Below are 16,239 nucleotides of genomic sequence, written 5' to 3'. Positions count from 1 at the left end.
TCCAGAATCCACACCTTTAGCTACCAAGCTATGCCAATATCAATATTTAAGGGGTAGGCAAGAACAAGGACCCAAAGCAGTAAAGGAAATTATGAAAGTTACCAAAGAAAAACACAGTACTCACAATGGAACAAGTATAGAAATTATGGCAGACTTTTTATCAGAAATAATGAGGCCACAAAACAAAAGAACATCTTTTAATAGTTGAAGAAAAAAAGTCAACTCAATTCCATAAACAGTGAAAATATACAGGGAAAAATAAAGATGTGTCCAATAAATTGAAGTTGAGAAAATTTACCACCAGTAAACCCACACCACAAATACAACTTAGATCTAAAGGAAAAAAATGAAAAGCACTGAAACAATAAATGTGTGATTGTTTTCTTATTTAACTTACGGTAATACAGACTGAACCCAGCATCACTCTATCACTCAGTTCTACTTCTAGCCCTTTTTATTTTTTATTTTGAAACAGGGTTTTGCTAAGTTGCTCAGGCTGGTTTTGAATTCATGATCATCTTGACTCAGCCTCCCAATTTGCTGGGATTACAGGCATGTGCCACCCATCCAGTCACTGACCTGTTTTTCTAAAGCAAAGCTTTTTTTTTTTAAATAAAATAAGTAAAAAAGGAATAACACTCTTAATTAGAAGCTTATATGATGGGCACCAGTCTGAATGTAATCCTAAAATATCAGACTTCCAGCTCCCATTAATATGCACACATGAAAATGGCTTTACATACACTCATACATTGCTGGTGGGGCTGCAAATTAGTGCAGCCACTCTGGAAAGCAGTGTGGAGATTCCTTAGAAAACTTGGAATGGAACCACCATTTGACCCAGCTATCCCATTCCTTGGCCTATACCCAAAGGACTTAAAATCAGCATACTACAGAGATACAGCCACATAAATGTTCATAGCTGCTCAATTCACAATAGCCAAATTGTGGAACCAACCTAGATGCCCTTCAATTGATGAATGGATAAAGAAAATGTGGTATATATATACAATGGAATATTACTCAGCCATAAAGAATGATAAAATTATGGGATCTGCAGGCAAATGGATGAAATTGGAGGATATCATGCTAAGTGAGATAAGCCAATCTCAAAAAACCAAAGGACAAATGATCTCGCTGATAAGTGGATGATGACACATAATAGGGGGTGGGAGGGGTTAGTGTTAGGGTTAGAGTTAGGGTTAGGGAGGGGGGCAAGAATGGAGGAAGGAAGGAATGTATAGAGGGAAAAGAGGGGTGGGAGGGGTGGGGGAAGGGAAAAAGTAACAGAATGAATCAAACAACATTACCCTATGTAAATTTATGATTACACAAATGGTATGCCTTTACTCCATGTACAGAGAAACAACATGTATCCCATTTGTTTACAATAAAAAAAAAAAGAAAATGACTTTACAAAAGATTGTAAGGTAGACATACAATCAATTCACTACTCCACATAACCTCTAGGCATCCCAATAAAATAATACGTGGATTCATTTTATCACTCCCAACTTTCATCCTGATATTTTTGTAGTATGTTTGCTGAAAATGTAACTTCAGTGCTTATAAGAATAAACTGACTTTCATTCAATTTGTCAGAAAGTTCATTTTCACTAAATTATCACTTGATCCTAAGACAGATTACCAACTTCTATAAATACTTTTAAGATGAGTTTTTGATAATGTTAAGAACAATGAGCAAAATCAGATAACCAAAGTATTGAGAGATTAGATAAACTTGGATATAAAAACTGCATAGTGGGCTGGGGAGATAGCTCAGCTGGTAGAGTGCTTGCCTCACAAGTACAAGGCCCTGAGTTCGATCCCCAGGACCACAAAAAAAAAAAAAAAAATGCATAATGCAGCTGGATGCTGTGGCACATGCCTGTGATTCCAGTGACTCTGGAGGTTGAGGCAGGAGAATGGCAAGTTCAAGACCAGCCTCAACTTAGTAAGGCCCTACATAGCTTCGAGAGACGCTGTCTCAAAATAAAAAAATAAAATAAAAAGGGGCTGGGGGAATAGATCAGTAGTTAAGTGCCCCTGGGTTCAATTCCCAGTACCAGAGGAAAAAAATGCATAATGAAGGTAATTAACACAATTATTCTAGATTCCTGACAGGATTCAGCAGCAGAGAAAAGAAAGGCTGGGTTAATCTAAACAAAGGTCAAAGTCACAAAGGAATAAGTGAGAAAGGGGTATTTTAAGGAGTAAAACTAAAATAACCAACAGGATCTGAGTGTAAAGAGGAGGAAATGCAGCCAAGAGACTGAAATAACTAGAATAGGGGGAGCCTAGGAGTCCAAAGATCAAAAAGCACATTTATCAGAACACTTTATCAGCAGAAGTGGTAGACAGACGTTACAGTGAAAAAAGAAGAGCTTCAAAGTTCACAACTTATTTCTTTTATTACACATGCATCTGAAAATATCTACCATTAGAATTGTGAACTGATAGCATGGTACCAGACCCAGAGTAGAATCAAATAAATAAGGTGTAACTGTTATAAATTGGTGAAGCAAATACAAATAACTTTTACTATTTATCTAGAACATAATTATAAACTCACATCTATTGAGAAAAAAAAACAGAATTTATTCCAAACTATAAATAACATATAGCTCCCCTTATACATTTAGATTATTCAATCATTTTCTTCCTTTCTTAAGGATAAATTAAAGTTGATTAGACAGACAGTATTGGAGAGATTTATATAACTGCATATACTCAAAGTAAAGCAAAATTACATTTTTATGAAGCAATTTAAAATCACAAATACTGGCAGGGCATGGTAGTGCATGCCTGTAATCCCAGCAGCTTGGGAGGCTGAAGCAGGAGGATCTTGAGTTCAAAACCAGCCTCAGCAAAAACAAGGCAGCAAAAACAACTTAGTAAGATGCTGTCTCTAAATAAAATACAAAATAGGGCTGGGATTGTGGCTCAGTGGTCAAGTGCCCCTGAGTTCAATCCCTGGTACCCCCAAAATAAATAAATAAATAAAAATAAAATCACAAATACAATGGTTTATATAATTTTTTCTACATCTCAGAAATTTCTACACTGCCCCTGTAACTCAATAGTGGCCACAATAAGATTAACAATAAACCTAAAGAAGGCAGATTACTTATAAAAAAAAAGATTTGTTCTTCATACTACAGATTCAACAATCAACAAAATAATCTAAAGTAAGACATGGGATTTTAGTACTTACAAGCAATGGGGAAAACTAACTCATGTAATACTAAAATTTGGTCTTGGCACCACAAAACTCATTAGGTACATTACTCATACATCCAGCATGTCAACTAGATTCCTTTAAAAACATCTCAAATTTGACTAGGAATTTTAACAACCCTCCAAACAACAAATGCATTAACCAAAGCCCTCCCAATAATAAAAAGATATTTAATGCAACATTCTTACCTGCCTCAAAAGTTTCTCAACGGCTGACATTACCATAAGGCCTCTCCAAACTACTGGTGTAGTATCTTCAACCAGGAAGCCCATAGACATACTGCAACAGTTATCCAAAAACATAAGTCATTTGTACAAATTAATGGATATTATTCTGCAAAGTAATACAAAATTTAAAAGATATGCTCACCAAGCAATACCGTAATTCAAAAGAGGCCTCATTAGGTTGTCTGAAATAAGAAAACAAATGTAGGTTTTAGAAAGGTAAAGCATTATACAGGAACATACTTCAATGGTTTGGATCTGGAATGTCCCCCCAAAAGTTCATGTGTAAGGTAATACAGCAGTATTCAGAGGTGAAAAGACTGGATTTTGAGGGGTCTGACCTCACTGGTGGATTAATTCATTTGATGGATTAATAACTTGAATGGACTTAGTGGAAGATGTAAAAATAATAGGCAGATAGAGCACAGCTGGTGGAAGTAGGTCACTGATCATTAGGGGCATGGCCTTCAGAATATAAGCGTCCCTGGCTCTCCTTCTTGTCTGTCTGTCTGTCTCTCTCTCTCTCTCTTTCTCTCCACTGCCCCCCCTCCATTCCCAGCTGTCATGAGCTGAGTAGCTCTCTTCTGCCATACATTGTACCATGATGTTTCTACCATGGAGTCAGCCAACCATGTACTAAATCTTCTGAAACTGTGAGCCAAAATAAATCTTTCTTCCTCTAAACTGTTCTTGTCAGGCATTTTGGTCACAGCAAAGTAAAGCTGACTAACACACTGACTTTTAGTCAGCTTTTTAAAACATTTTATTATTTTTAACTGACATGTATGCGTTGTATAATAGTTATATCAGCATAATTAACATATTCATCACCTCACATATATATCTTTCCTTTATGGTGAGAACATTTAAATCTACTCCTTTAGCAATTTTGAAATATATAATAATGTATTATTAAAAATTGTCACCATGATGTGCAATAGATCACTAGAATTTATTCCTCCTGTCTAAATGAAATTTTGTACCTTCTGATTAACATCTCCCCTCTTCCTATCCACCCCTCAGCCTCTTACCAGCAGCAAATTAGATATACATACAGGCTACTCGTACGGCTGTAATTTAATTTGCAATTAATTCACCTCAATTTGTAACCATTTAAACATTAGCACCAGTCATACTATTTATATTCTTGATAGATGCAGCATCTAAAAATAGTTGGAATATAGTTGCATTAAGAAATAATTCATCTATAATTTCAACATGTTTCTTTAAAAATAGCCTCAATAAGTAATTTTCACCAATTTCATTCATGTATATGGATTTATAAATTACCTATATGCTTATCTAGTATGCATATACCTGTATGTGTATATTTGCATATACACACACATTAACACACACATCTGACCAATTCTTCCAACACTGGAGTGTTGGGATTGAATCCAGTACCCAAAAAGGAAATACACTTTTACATAGTCAGCAAATAGTTACTATAAAATAGTTTCTTTCAGCACACTTTCTGTGCAACCACATCTTCAATGACCACCAGTGTTGGGAAGATTCCATCCACAGATCACGAAGGATGTCATCCTTTTGGGGTCCCCAGGTTTCATGTAGTGAAACTTTATTGAATGTTTTTCCCTCTTGAGACCAAACACTGTCTCCATTCCTTCATACATGAACCTATAACATCTAAACTCTAAGTCACTATTACATTATAGATTTGGAATTTCCTTTAAAGGTCCATGTGTTAAAAGATTTAGTCCCCATCTTGGTGCCTCTGGGAGGTGGAAATTTTAAGAGGTGGCCCTAGGAGATTTGAGGTCATTTGGGGCAAATCCCTGAAGAGGATTGTGGGACCCCATTCTCTTCCTCATGTCATCTCTCTTCCCCTTACTATTAGGTAGCTTTGCTCTACCACATGCTCATTACTGTGATATGCTGCCTTGCCATAGGCCCAAAAGCAAAGGAGTCAATTGACCATAGACTAAATCTTCTGAGATCAAAAGTTTTTTTTACCTCTTTTTAATTGATTATCTCAGGTATTTGCTATAGTAGTGGCAAGTGACTAAAATAGCTACAAGCATCTACAAGTGACATCTAAGCAAACATTAATTCACATCTACAGCAAGGAACTTCTATTTTCTTGTTATTTCTCAGAAATTCCCTTCCTTTCCTAATATTTCAGTTATGCATTGCAAAAGTAATTTTTGTTAATATGCCATCTAATATTTTAAGGTATGTTATCACAAGAAGAGTTTCTCCAAATGCCTAGTCAGCCAAATTGACAGAAGTACACATGGAAATTTACTGGTTTTTTTGCAGTGATCTTACATCTCACTTAAAACCCCCAAGATATCTTTTAGAAGTCTCCTAATTTTTTAAACAGTTTTATTTTATTATTTTATTTGGATCTTCTAGGTAGGCAAATATATTAAATGGAATTAATGATAATTTTATCTTTTCCTTTTCACTATTAATGTTCCTTCTTTTTATTTTAGTACATCAGCTAAAAGCTGCATCAGTAAAGCAGACATTATTATCTTATGTGCATATATGATTACATGACCTGTGTAACTCTACATCATGTACAACCAGATGAATGAGAAATTATATTCCATTTATGTATGATGTGTCAAAAGGTATTCTACTGTCATGTATAACTAATGAGAACATGTATATATATATAATATGTATATTATCATAATATATATATATAAATATAAAACTGCAACAGCAATAACATCCTCATCTTGATCTTAATGGAACATAATACAACATACCAAAATAAAATAGGAGAATATAGTGAGAACCTGTCTCAAAATACAAACAAAAAGGGCTGGGGATGTAGCTCAATGGTAAAGTACCGCTGGTATCCCCCAAAAAATCTGTTTAATCCTGTTCAAAACATGGTCTGAAATGCAAACTGGGGTTGGGAATTGAAACTGGGATAGTCAAAAACATTCTCACAAAATTGAAACATAAAATCTCTGAATACTACATAAAGAAATAATCTTTTATTTACTTTATCAGTATATTATGTCATAAACCACAGAAGATGTGAACCTCAAATTTTTGAAGTTAATGAATGATATTAAAAATTGAAAGCTCAGCAATATCAAAAAATTCATCACTAAGTTAAATGTATATCTTGAAACTTTAACAGGTACTCATTTCCAGAGCCCACACAGGAATGTAATGCTTAATGACAGGGATCTGTTCTGAGAACTGCACTGTTAGGTGATTTTTGTCATGTTCACATCATAAAGTGTACACAAGCTCACATGGTATAGCCCACTACACAGCTAGACTACATGGTATGTGTATAAATGAACACATATGTGTGTTTTAACCTAATGCTCCTAGGGTCACAATAAACAAAACAACAAGAGATTAAATCAAGTATAAGAGAAAATGATGCAACAAAGGGATACAATAAGCATGAACGGTATCAGGCTGCTGCCAGAAATACATGGTGCATTGTTTTACAATAAAAATTTTTAAGAGTATAAAGAGTATACTCTAAAATAACATTAAAAATATAGTAAATATATTAACCAGTAAGTCATTATTATCAACTATTATGTACTGTATATAATAGTAAATACATAAACCAGTAATACATTCATTTATTATTCTCAAGTAAACTTGTTGTGTATACTTGATTACAACTGGCAGTAGTAAGTTTATTTACACAAGCATCTCCACAAACATGTAAACAATGCATTATGATATATATTATGGTAAGATGGCTATAATGTCACTAGTGATTTTTTTCAGTTCCATTATAATATTATGGTACCATTGTTGTATATGCAATTGGTCATTGATCAAACGTCAGTATACAGTCCATGACTGTGTACTGAAATTGGAGTGATACAGAGAAGTTGAGAAAAATAAATCATAACTACAATGAGATACCATGTTACTCCAGTAAGAGTTGCTAAAGGTAACAAGTGTTGGTAAGCATATAGAGAAAGGGGAAACCTGGTACATTGCTATGGGAATATTGACACAGTCATAGAAAACAGTATGGAGGTTTCTAAAGAAATTAAAAACAAAATGACCATATAACCCAGCAATCTTTCTTCTGGGTATATATCCAAAGGAAATATAATCACTATCTCATAAAGGTATCTGAACTTCCATGTTCACTGCAGCATTCATTCACAAAAGCCACAAAATGAAAACAACCTAGATGTCTATCAGTGGACAAAAGGTAAATAAACTGTGGCATGTATATATGATGGAATATTATTCAGGCTTAAAAAGTGAGATACTGTCATTTGCTACAACCTAGATGTACCTGAAAGACATCATGCTAAGTGAAATAAGCCAGACATAGAAAGAAAAATATTTCATGACTTCACTTAGGTGAAGAATCTAAAAATACAAAATTTAAAGTTAAATATATAAAGATGAAAAATAAAACAGTACCTATACCGGGTTGGGGTATAGGTAGGAATTGGGGAGAATAGGGGGAAATAAATACAAAGTACAAAACAAGTAAGATACACAAGTTGAAAGATTTCATGTACAACACGAGGACCTAGATTAAGAACACTGTATTGTATTAAGGGTTTCTGTTAAATGAGTAAATTATAGCTACTCTTGCCAGGAGGTAGAAGAAATGGGTAACTATAGAAGGTGATGGCTATTAATCTGCTTTACTACAATAGCCATTTTACTACATATATCTATCTTATAAAATCTGTTCTATACCTTAAACACAAAAAATAAAATTTACTAGAAAAAAAAAAGATTAACATGGCCCTTATACAAGGATATACTAAATTTAACAGGGAAAAATGTACACTGAACTCCTAAAAATGTACAGTACACACATTAAAAAGAAAGTTATGAGAATAATCTTCATTATCTTTCACTATGAATCAGTAAACAAAATTAATACTGCCTAAAATTATTTTACTTTCATTAATAAAATTATCAGAAGTGCAATGGCATAGCTTGAAGTCATATTTTTAAGTTAGTGGAGAAAGACTGAACAAAACCCATGGTTACAAATATAAATTAGTTTCTCTGTCTTAGAATTTTGTTTTGTAAAAATGTACATACCAATTTCTCCACATAAACATAATAGAAAAATTAACCAAGTACTACTGGTTGAAAGTTTATATAAAAACTTTGGAATCCACTGCTTTTTGAAGAGGCCATAATTAGCTGAGGTTACGACACAGATCATTATTTCCCACCTCTTCATATATTCATGATAGCTCATGCACTGAAGCACAAAAGATTCTTACCGTAAGTCAAACGATTTCAATTGCCACAATGCCACTCATAGAATGAATGACACTCTGCTGCATCCACCTCACTCTATTGCAACAAAGTTTCCTCATTTCTAACAAATGTGAATTTAATTAATTTATTTTATATCACCAGTGCATTTTGAACAGATTTAAGAACTGCTTTTATATTACAAATTGTTAAGCCAGAACGAATGGCACTGTGGTCATGTCAAACTGAAGAGCTAGATAAAAAGGAAATAGGTATAAGAAAGGTTGCTTTAAATCTTTAAATTTGACATCATTAAATGTTCCAAGGATAACTCTGATCTAGAATCAGATCTTCTTTGTGTAGAGGTCCCATTGTTCATGACTCAACTCAGGAGTAGATGTTACCATTTATGTGGTATTAGTAATAAACGCGAGAAACCTCTGTACCTTCCATTCCACTCCCTGGATCCAAAAATAATGGAAGTGCTTTAAATACAGCTGAACATGAAGGTTGAGGGATGTCCAATGGAAAAAAAAAAATTGTAACTTGAAACCATATAACCTGAGGCATTTTTTAAAAATGAGAAGAGAGTAAAATCAAGAATATAGTCTCTTTCATGAATTTTGAGAACATTTTAAAATTATAAAAAGCAGTTTTATAAAAGTAATTATCCATATGTTAAACAGAACAAGCAAAGGTACAAGAATGATCGGAGGATAGGGCATCTAGTATAAATTGTACAGTTTCACTTTCTCACCATCTACCTCCTATTGCTTTTCTCTCTCTCTCTCTCTCTCTCTCTCTCTCTCTCTCCCTCCCTCTTTGGTACTGGGGTTGAACTCAGGGGCACTCAACCACTGAGCCACATCCCCAGGACTATTTTTATTTTATTTACAGACAGTCTCGCAGAGTTGCTTATCACCTGGCTTTTGCTGAGGCTGACTTTGAACTCATGATCCTCCTGCCTCAGCCTCCTGAGCTGCTCCCTATCCCTTCTTTTCTTTCTAAAACCACCGTCCTTTCTTATGAAAGATCAATGCAAGGAAAGAGTTGCGTCCATTATTGTTCTCTCCCTAGAACTTCATGTGATTGGGTGAGACAAAATAGTTCCACCAATAATGGTCCCCAGGAGAGGTTTATAAAACCCTATTTGTCCAGAAAGAAAAAAAAAAACAGAGAGAGAGAAAAAAAGAGAAATTAGAGAAGGTAAGTAAAGATGAGAGAATGGAATGGTTCAAAACTAAAAACTTGACTGGCAACCTGGACAACTAAAAGACAATACAGTAATATTGCATCTAGAAATAGGAAGAAGGGATAGCTAGAAAATTAAAAAAGGAAGCAGAACTATAAAGAATTATTTTAAATCATTTTGTAATTTTTTTTAAAAAAAATTTTAGTTGTCAATGAATCTTTTATTTTATTTTTATGTGGTGCTGAGTATCAAACCCAGGGTCTCACACATGCCAGGCAAGCACTCTACCACCACGTACACCTCCAACCACTCATTTTGTAATTTTATGCCTTCTATCTCTCTTAATATGAAAATTTCATTTGTATTTGGTCTACTTTCATATGTCTCTCAATATACTATTTTTGTACCATCTTGCAGCTCTACCATCCCATACCAGGCACCCTGCCATTTAACAACTGAAAGTTATTCAGACACCTAACCTCTTTCTCAATTTAAAAGAAAAAAAGGGAACAAAAATATACCCTTTTCCCCCAATCTATCTCTTCCTCAATCAAAACACTAATTTTCTCACATATATGGGAGAAAAACAATCTAACTCAAGTAAATAAAAATAGGAACTTAACTTTTGCAGAAGATAGAAGAATGTTTTAAATGAAAACTAGTTTTCACTAAAATATAAATAGGAGAAGGCCTAAGGAATATTTTGGAGCTGGGGTGACATCTCAGATTCTTGTCTTCTCTGGGACTAATTTACTGAGTAACTCCAAATACATCAATGGATTAATGCAAAGATGAGCTCATAACTGATAACATTATTGGAAGGTGGTGGAAACTCTGGGAGGTGGTGGAAACTTTAGGAGGTAAAGACTAGTTGGAGAAAGTAGGCCACTGGGGATGTACTGTAGAAGGATATATCTTGTCCCCAGCCTTTCTCTCTTTCTAGCCACCATGAGATAAGCAATTCTGCTCTGCTATTCCCTCTCTATCATGATGCTCTGACTCCCCACAGGACTATACCAATAGAGCCAGAAGATGATGAACTGAAAACTCTGAAACCATAAATCAAACTAAATTTTTCCTCCTTTAAGTCATTTCTCTCAGCATTTTGTTATAGTAACATAAAGCTGACAAACACACCTCCTGAGTCCCATATTCCTTCCATACACATATCCAAAAAAACAGAAAGTTTGTGGTCATTCCAACATATAACACTTGGAGGGTTAGCTAATATAGAAACAGGTTTCCTTCCATTGCTTGATAATGCCCAGACAAGTTCCCTGAAATGACTGAACGGTATTCTAACAATGACATTCTATAATATGATTTTTTTTCTTTTGAGATAAAGTCTCACTATGTCAACTTGTCTGGTCTCGAATTCCTGGATCCAACAATCCTCCTACCTCAATCTCTAGAGCACAAGACTATAGAGCATACTTCTGCTAAATCATCTTTTAAATCAATGAAAAAGGTCTTAGCAGGGGTTAATAGCTGTAAAAACTGCAGTTGACATTTCTGTTTGTTTTGGAACATTTTAAAACTGAATTTCCGTTATTCACAATTTTTGTTTATATGGTGATGTTTCCAACCTTCTTTAAGCTAGTTTTCTTCCATTAGTGCACCTGGCTTCCAAAAATCTGAAATTCATTTTTAAGCAGGAATAGAGACCTCCAGGAAATGGAATTTGAAACTCTCTAGTAATACATGGTCACAGGCAGTGACAAAATAAGGGTACCCAGCATCAGGAACAAAACAGAAATGACATACTGTGATGAGAAAAAGATAGTTAAGCCCATAACAAGAGTTTAACACAAAATTGCATTTTTTTTTTCTTTTTTGGGTGCTGGGGATCGAACCCAGGGCCTTGTGCCTACAAGGCAAGCACTCTACCTACTGAGCTATCTCCCCAGCCCCAAAATTGCATTTTTATAAGTAATTAAAATACCTATTAATGTGTATGATATGAAGCAACAACAGCAACAACAAAAATTCAAACAGGGCTGTGGATGTAGCTCAGTGGCAGAGTACTTGCCAGCAGGCACTGGGCCCTGGTTTCTATCTCTAAGAATCAAAAAGGAAAAAAAGGGGAAAAAAGCTTAAATGTTTAAAATATTAGACAAAATTGTGATTGCCAGCATAAAAGGAACCAATCAGGTACATAAATGGAATATAATAAAAAAAAAAAACCCAAGATAAAATACTGGGGTCAGTGTGGCCATTATAGCACTGAGGTTACTAGAATTACATAAACTCAATTTGTTTTGAGAGTAAAGGAGAAGGTACAAAACATAAAAATGAAAAAATATTTTAAGAACACTGCTGAAAAAATTATCTAGCATAATAAAAATGGTATAATAAAAAGATATAGCTGCAAAATAAATAAACTATAATAAAAAATTGAAACTATAAAAGATTTACAAATGCTAAGAGGCCAACTCCTTTCCATAAATGTTTTGTATAGACAATAAAAATCTTACTATACTATTCACTTAGTTATATTCTAGGTTTGTGAGTTTATACGAATGGCCCATGTATCAGATAAGAAGTCAGAGTAAGGAAGGAGGAATAGGAAACAGTCCCCAAAATCTGCACCACAAGTAAAATGAAGGTTGTCCAGAAAGCTAATGAAACTTTGGAATGTTGGGGTATTTTGCAATTTTGGTTACAAAGCTATCATTTTAGCATTTCTAGGTAACTATTTTAAAGACAGTTCTGTGTTGTGTAAGATTATAGGCAGTTATCAACTTATAAAATATCAAGTCCTACAACAAAACTGCACATAAATTATATTTCTGCAAAAGGGAATTTTATTTCAAAGGCTGAGAGAACACTTACCACATAAGAGAATTCTTTCCATTCACTAACATATTTATTGAATGCCAATTATATACCAAGCAGAAGGTTTGGTGCTGAGGATATAATGGCAAAGACAAACAGATGTAATATCTTTCCTCATGAAACATGGAGTCTAGGGGAAAGATCAACAGTAACCACACAATCACTACACAAATGTAAACTTACAACCAAAATGAGTCCTGCAGGAAAGCATAGGACTTGGTCTAGTCAGTCATTTGGGGGATAAAGGGAAATTTCTTTCTTTTTTTTTTTATTGTAAACAAGTGGGATACATGTTTCTCTATTTGAACATGGAGTAAAGGCATACCATTTGTGTAATCATAAATTCACATAGAGTAATGTTGTTTGATTCATTCTGTTATTTTTTCCCTTCCCCCACCCATCCCACCCCTCTTTTCCCTCTATACAGTCCTTCCTTCCTCCATTCTTACCACCCTCCTTATGCCTAACCCTAAACCTAACCCTAACCCTAATGCTAACCCCTCCCACCCCCCATTATATGTCCTCATCCGCTTATCAGCGAGATCATTAGTCCTTTGCTTTTTGAGATTGGCTTATCTCACTTAGCATGATATTCTCCAATTTCATCCATTTGCCTGCAAATGCCATAATTTTATCATTCTTCATGGCGGAGTAATAGTCCATTGTATATATATGCCACAGTTTCTTTATCCATTCATCAATTGAAGGGCATCTAGGTTGGTTCCACAATTTGGCTATTGTGAATTGAGCAGCTATGAACATTTATGTGGCTGTATCTCTGTAGTATGCTGATTTTAAGTCCTTTGGGTATAGGCCAAGGACTGGGACAGCTGGGTCAAATGGTGGTTCCATTCCAAGCTTTCTGAGGAATCTTCATACTGCTTTCCAGAGTGGCTGCACTAATTTGCAACCCCACCAGCAATGTATGAGTGTACCTTTTTCCCCAAATCCTCACCAACACCTATTGTTGCTTGTGTTCTTGATAATCGCCATTCTAAATGGGGTGAGATGGAATCGTAGGGTAGTTTTGATTTGCACTTCTCTTATTATTAGAGATGTTGAACATTTTTTCACATATCTGTTGATTGCTTGTACATCTTCTTCTGTGAAGTGTCTGTTCATTTCCTTAGCCCATTTGTTGATTGGATTATTTGTATTCTTGATGTAGAGTTTTTGAGTTCTTTATAGATTCTGGAAATTAGCGCTCTATCTGAAGTATGAGTGGCAAAGATATTCTCCCACTAGGTAGGCTCTCTCTTCACATTACTGATATTTCCTTTGCTGAGAGAAAGCTTTTTAGTTTGAATCTATCCCAGTTGTTGATTCTTGCTTTTATTTCTTGTGCTATGGGAGTCCTGTTAAGGAAGTCTGAACCTAAGCCAACAAGGTGAAGATTTGGACCTACTTTTTCTTCTATAAGATTCAGGGTCTCTGGTCTGATTCCGAGGTCCTTGATCCATGGAGAGTTGAGTTTTCTTCAGAGTGAGAGATAGGGGTTTAATTTCATTCTGTTACATATGGTTTTCCAATTTTCCCAGCACCATTTGTTAAAGAGGCTATCTTTTCTCCATTGCATATTTTTGGCCCCTTTGTCTAGTATGAGAAAAGTGTATTTATTTGGGTTTGTGTCCATGTCCTCTATTCTGTACCATTGATCTACCTGTCTATTTTGGTACCAATACCATGCCGTTTTTGTTACTATTGCTTTGTAATAGAGTTGAAGATCTGGTATTGCGATACCCCCTGCTTCGCTCTTTCTACTGAGGATTGCTTTAGCTATTCTGGATTTTTTATTCTTCCAGATGAATTTAATAATTGCTTGCTCTATTTCTGTAAGGTACATCATTGGGATTTTAATTGGAATTGCATTGAATCTGTATAGCACTTTAGGTAGTATGGCCATTTTGACAATATTGATTCTGCCTATCCAAGAACATGGGAGATCTTTCCTTCTTCTAAGGTTTTCTTTCATTTCTTTCTTTAGTGTTCTGTAGTTCTCATTGTAGAGGTCTTTCACCTCTTTTGTGAGATTGATTCCCAAGTGTTTTATTTTTTTCGATGCTATTGTGAATGGGGTAGTTTTCCTAATTTCTCTTTCTGAAGATTCATCACTTATGTATAAAAATGCATTGGATTTATGAGCATTGATCTTGTAACCTGCTACTTTACTGAATTCACTTATGAGTTCTAAAAGTTTTCTGGTGGAATTTCCAGGTTTCTCTAAATATATAATCATGTCATCAGCGAACAGGGATACTTTGAGTTCTTCTTTTCCAATTCGTATCCCTTTAATTTCTTTGGTTTGTCTAATTGCTCTGGCTAGAGTCTCAAGGATGATGTTGAATAGAAGTGGTGAAAGAGGGCATCCCTGCTTTGTTCCAGTTTTTAGGGGGAATGCGTTCAGTTTTTCACCATTTAGAATGATACTGGCCATGGGCTTAGCATAGATGGCCTTTACAATGTTAAGGAATGTTCCCACTACCCCAATTTTTTCTAGTGTTTTGAGCATGAAGGAGTGCTGTATTTTATCAAATGCTTTTTCTGCGTCTATTGAAATAATCATGTGATTCTTAACTTTAAGTCTGTTGATATGGTGAATGACATTTACTGATTTCTGGATGTTGAACCAACCTTGCATCCCTGGGATAAAACCACTTGATCATGGTGCACTACCTTTTTAATATATGTTTGTATGCCATTTGCTAAAATTTTGTTGAGAATTTTTGCGTTGATGTTCATTAAGGATATTGGTCTGAAATTTTCTTTCCTTGATGTGTCTCTGTCTGGTTTAGGTATCAGGATGATATTGGCTTCACAGAACGAGTTTGGGAGGGTTCCCTCCTCTTCTATTTCATGGAATACTTTGAGGAGTATTGCAATGAGCTCTTCTTTAAAGGTTTTGTAGAACTCGGCTGAGAACCCATCTGGTCCCGGACTTTTCTTTGTTGGTAGGCTTTTGATGACCTCTTCTATTTCATTGCTTGAAATTGATTTATTTAAGTTGTGTATGTCCTCCTCGTTCAGTTTAGGTAATTCATATGTCTCTAGAAACTTGTTGATGTCTTCGAGGTTTTCTGTTTTGTTGGAGTATAGATTTCCAAAATAGCTTCTAATTATGTTTTGTATTTCAATCGTGTCTGTTGTGATATTTCCTTGTTCATTCCAAATTTTAGTAATTTGAGTTTTCTCCCTCTTTCTCTTTGATAGTGTGGCTAAGGGTTTATCAATTTTATTTATTTTTTCAAAGAACCAACTATTTATTTTGTTAATTTTTCTGATTGTTTCTTTTGTTTCATTTCGTTGATTTCGGCTCTGATTTTAACTATTTCCTGTCTTCTACTACTTTTGGTGTTGGTCTGCTCTTCTTTTTCTAGGGCTTTGAGCTGTAGTGTTAAGTCATTTATTTGTTGATTTCTACTTCTTTTGTTGAATGCGCCCCATGAAATAAATCTTCCTCTAAGTACTGCTTTCATAGTGTCCCAGAGATTTTGATATGATGTGTCTTTGTTCTCGTTTACTTCTAAGAATTTTTTTTATTTCCCTCCTGATGTCTT

At 34.9% G+C, this 16,239-nt stretch overlaps 1 protein-coding gene across 1 annotated transcript in view; it reads right to left on the bottom strand.

Annotated features, from left to right (window-relative positions):
- Positions 1-16,239, bottom strand: part of Nubpl (NUBP iron-sulfur cluster assembly factor, mitochondrial) — a 202,779-nt gene that overhangs the window by 104,475 nt on the left and 82,065 nt on the right. Inside the window, exons 5-6 of the mRNA XM_047539925.1 lie at positions 3,608-3,647; positions 3,427-3,517 (exon numbers count right to left, since the gene is read on the bottom strand). Coding sequence (XP_047395881.1) covers positions 3,427-3,517; positions 3,608-3,647 — 131 coding nt within the window. The remainder of the gene's footprint in view (positions 1-3,426; positions 3,518-3,607; positions 3,648-16,239) is intronic.

Source organism: Sciurus carolinensis, chromosome 2, assembly GCF_902686445.1.
Source record: "Sciurus carolinensis chromosome 2, mSciCar1.2, whole genome shotgun sequence".
NCBI classification, from domain to species: Eukaryota; Metazoa; Chordata; class Mammalia; order Rodentia; family Sciuridae; genus Sciurus; species Sciurus carolinensis.
This window is presented reverse-complemented; position numbering and strand designations above follow the sequence as displayed.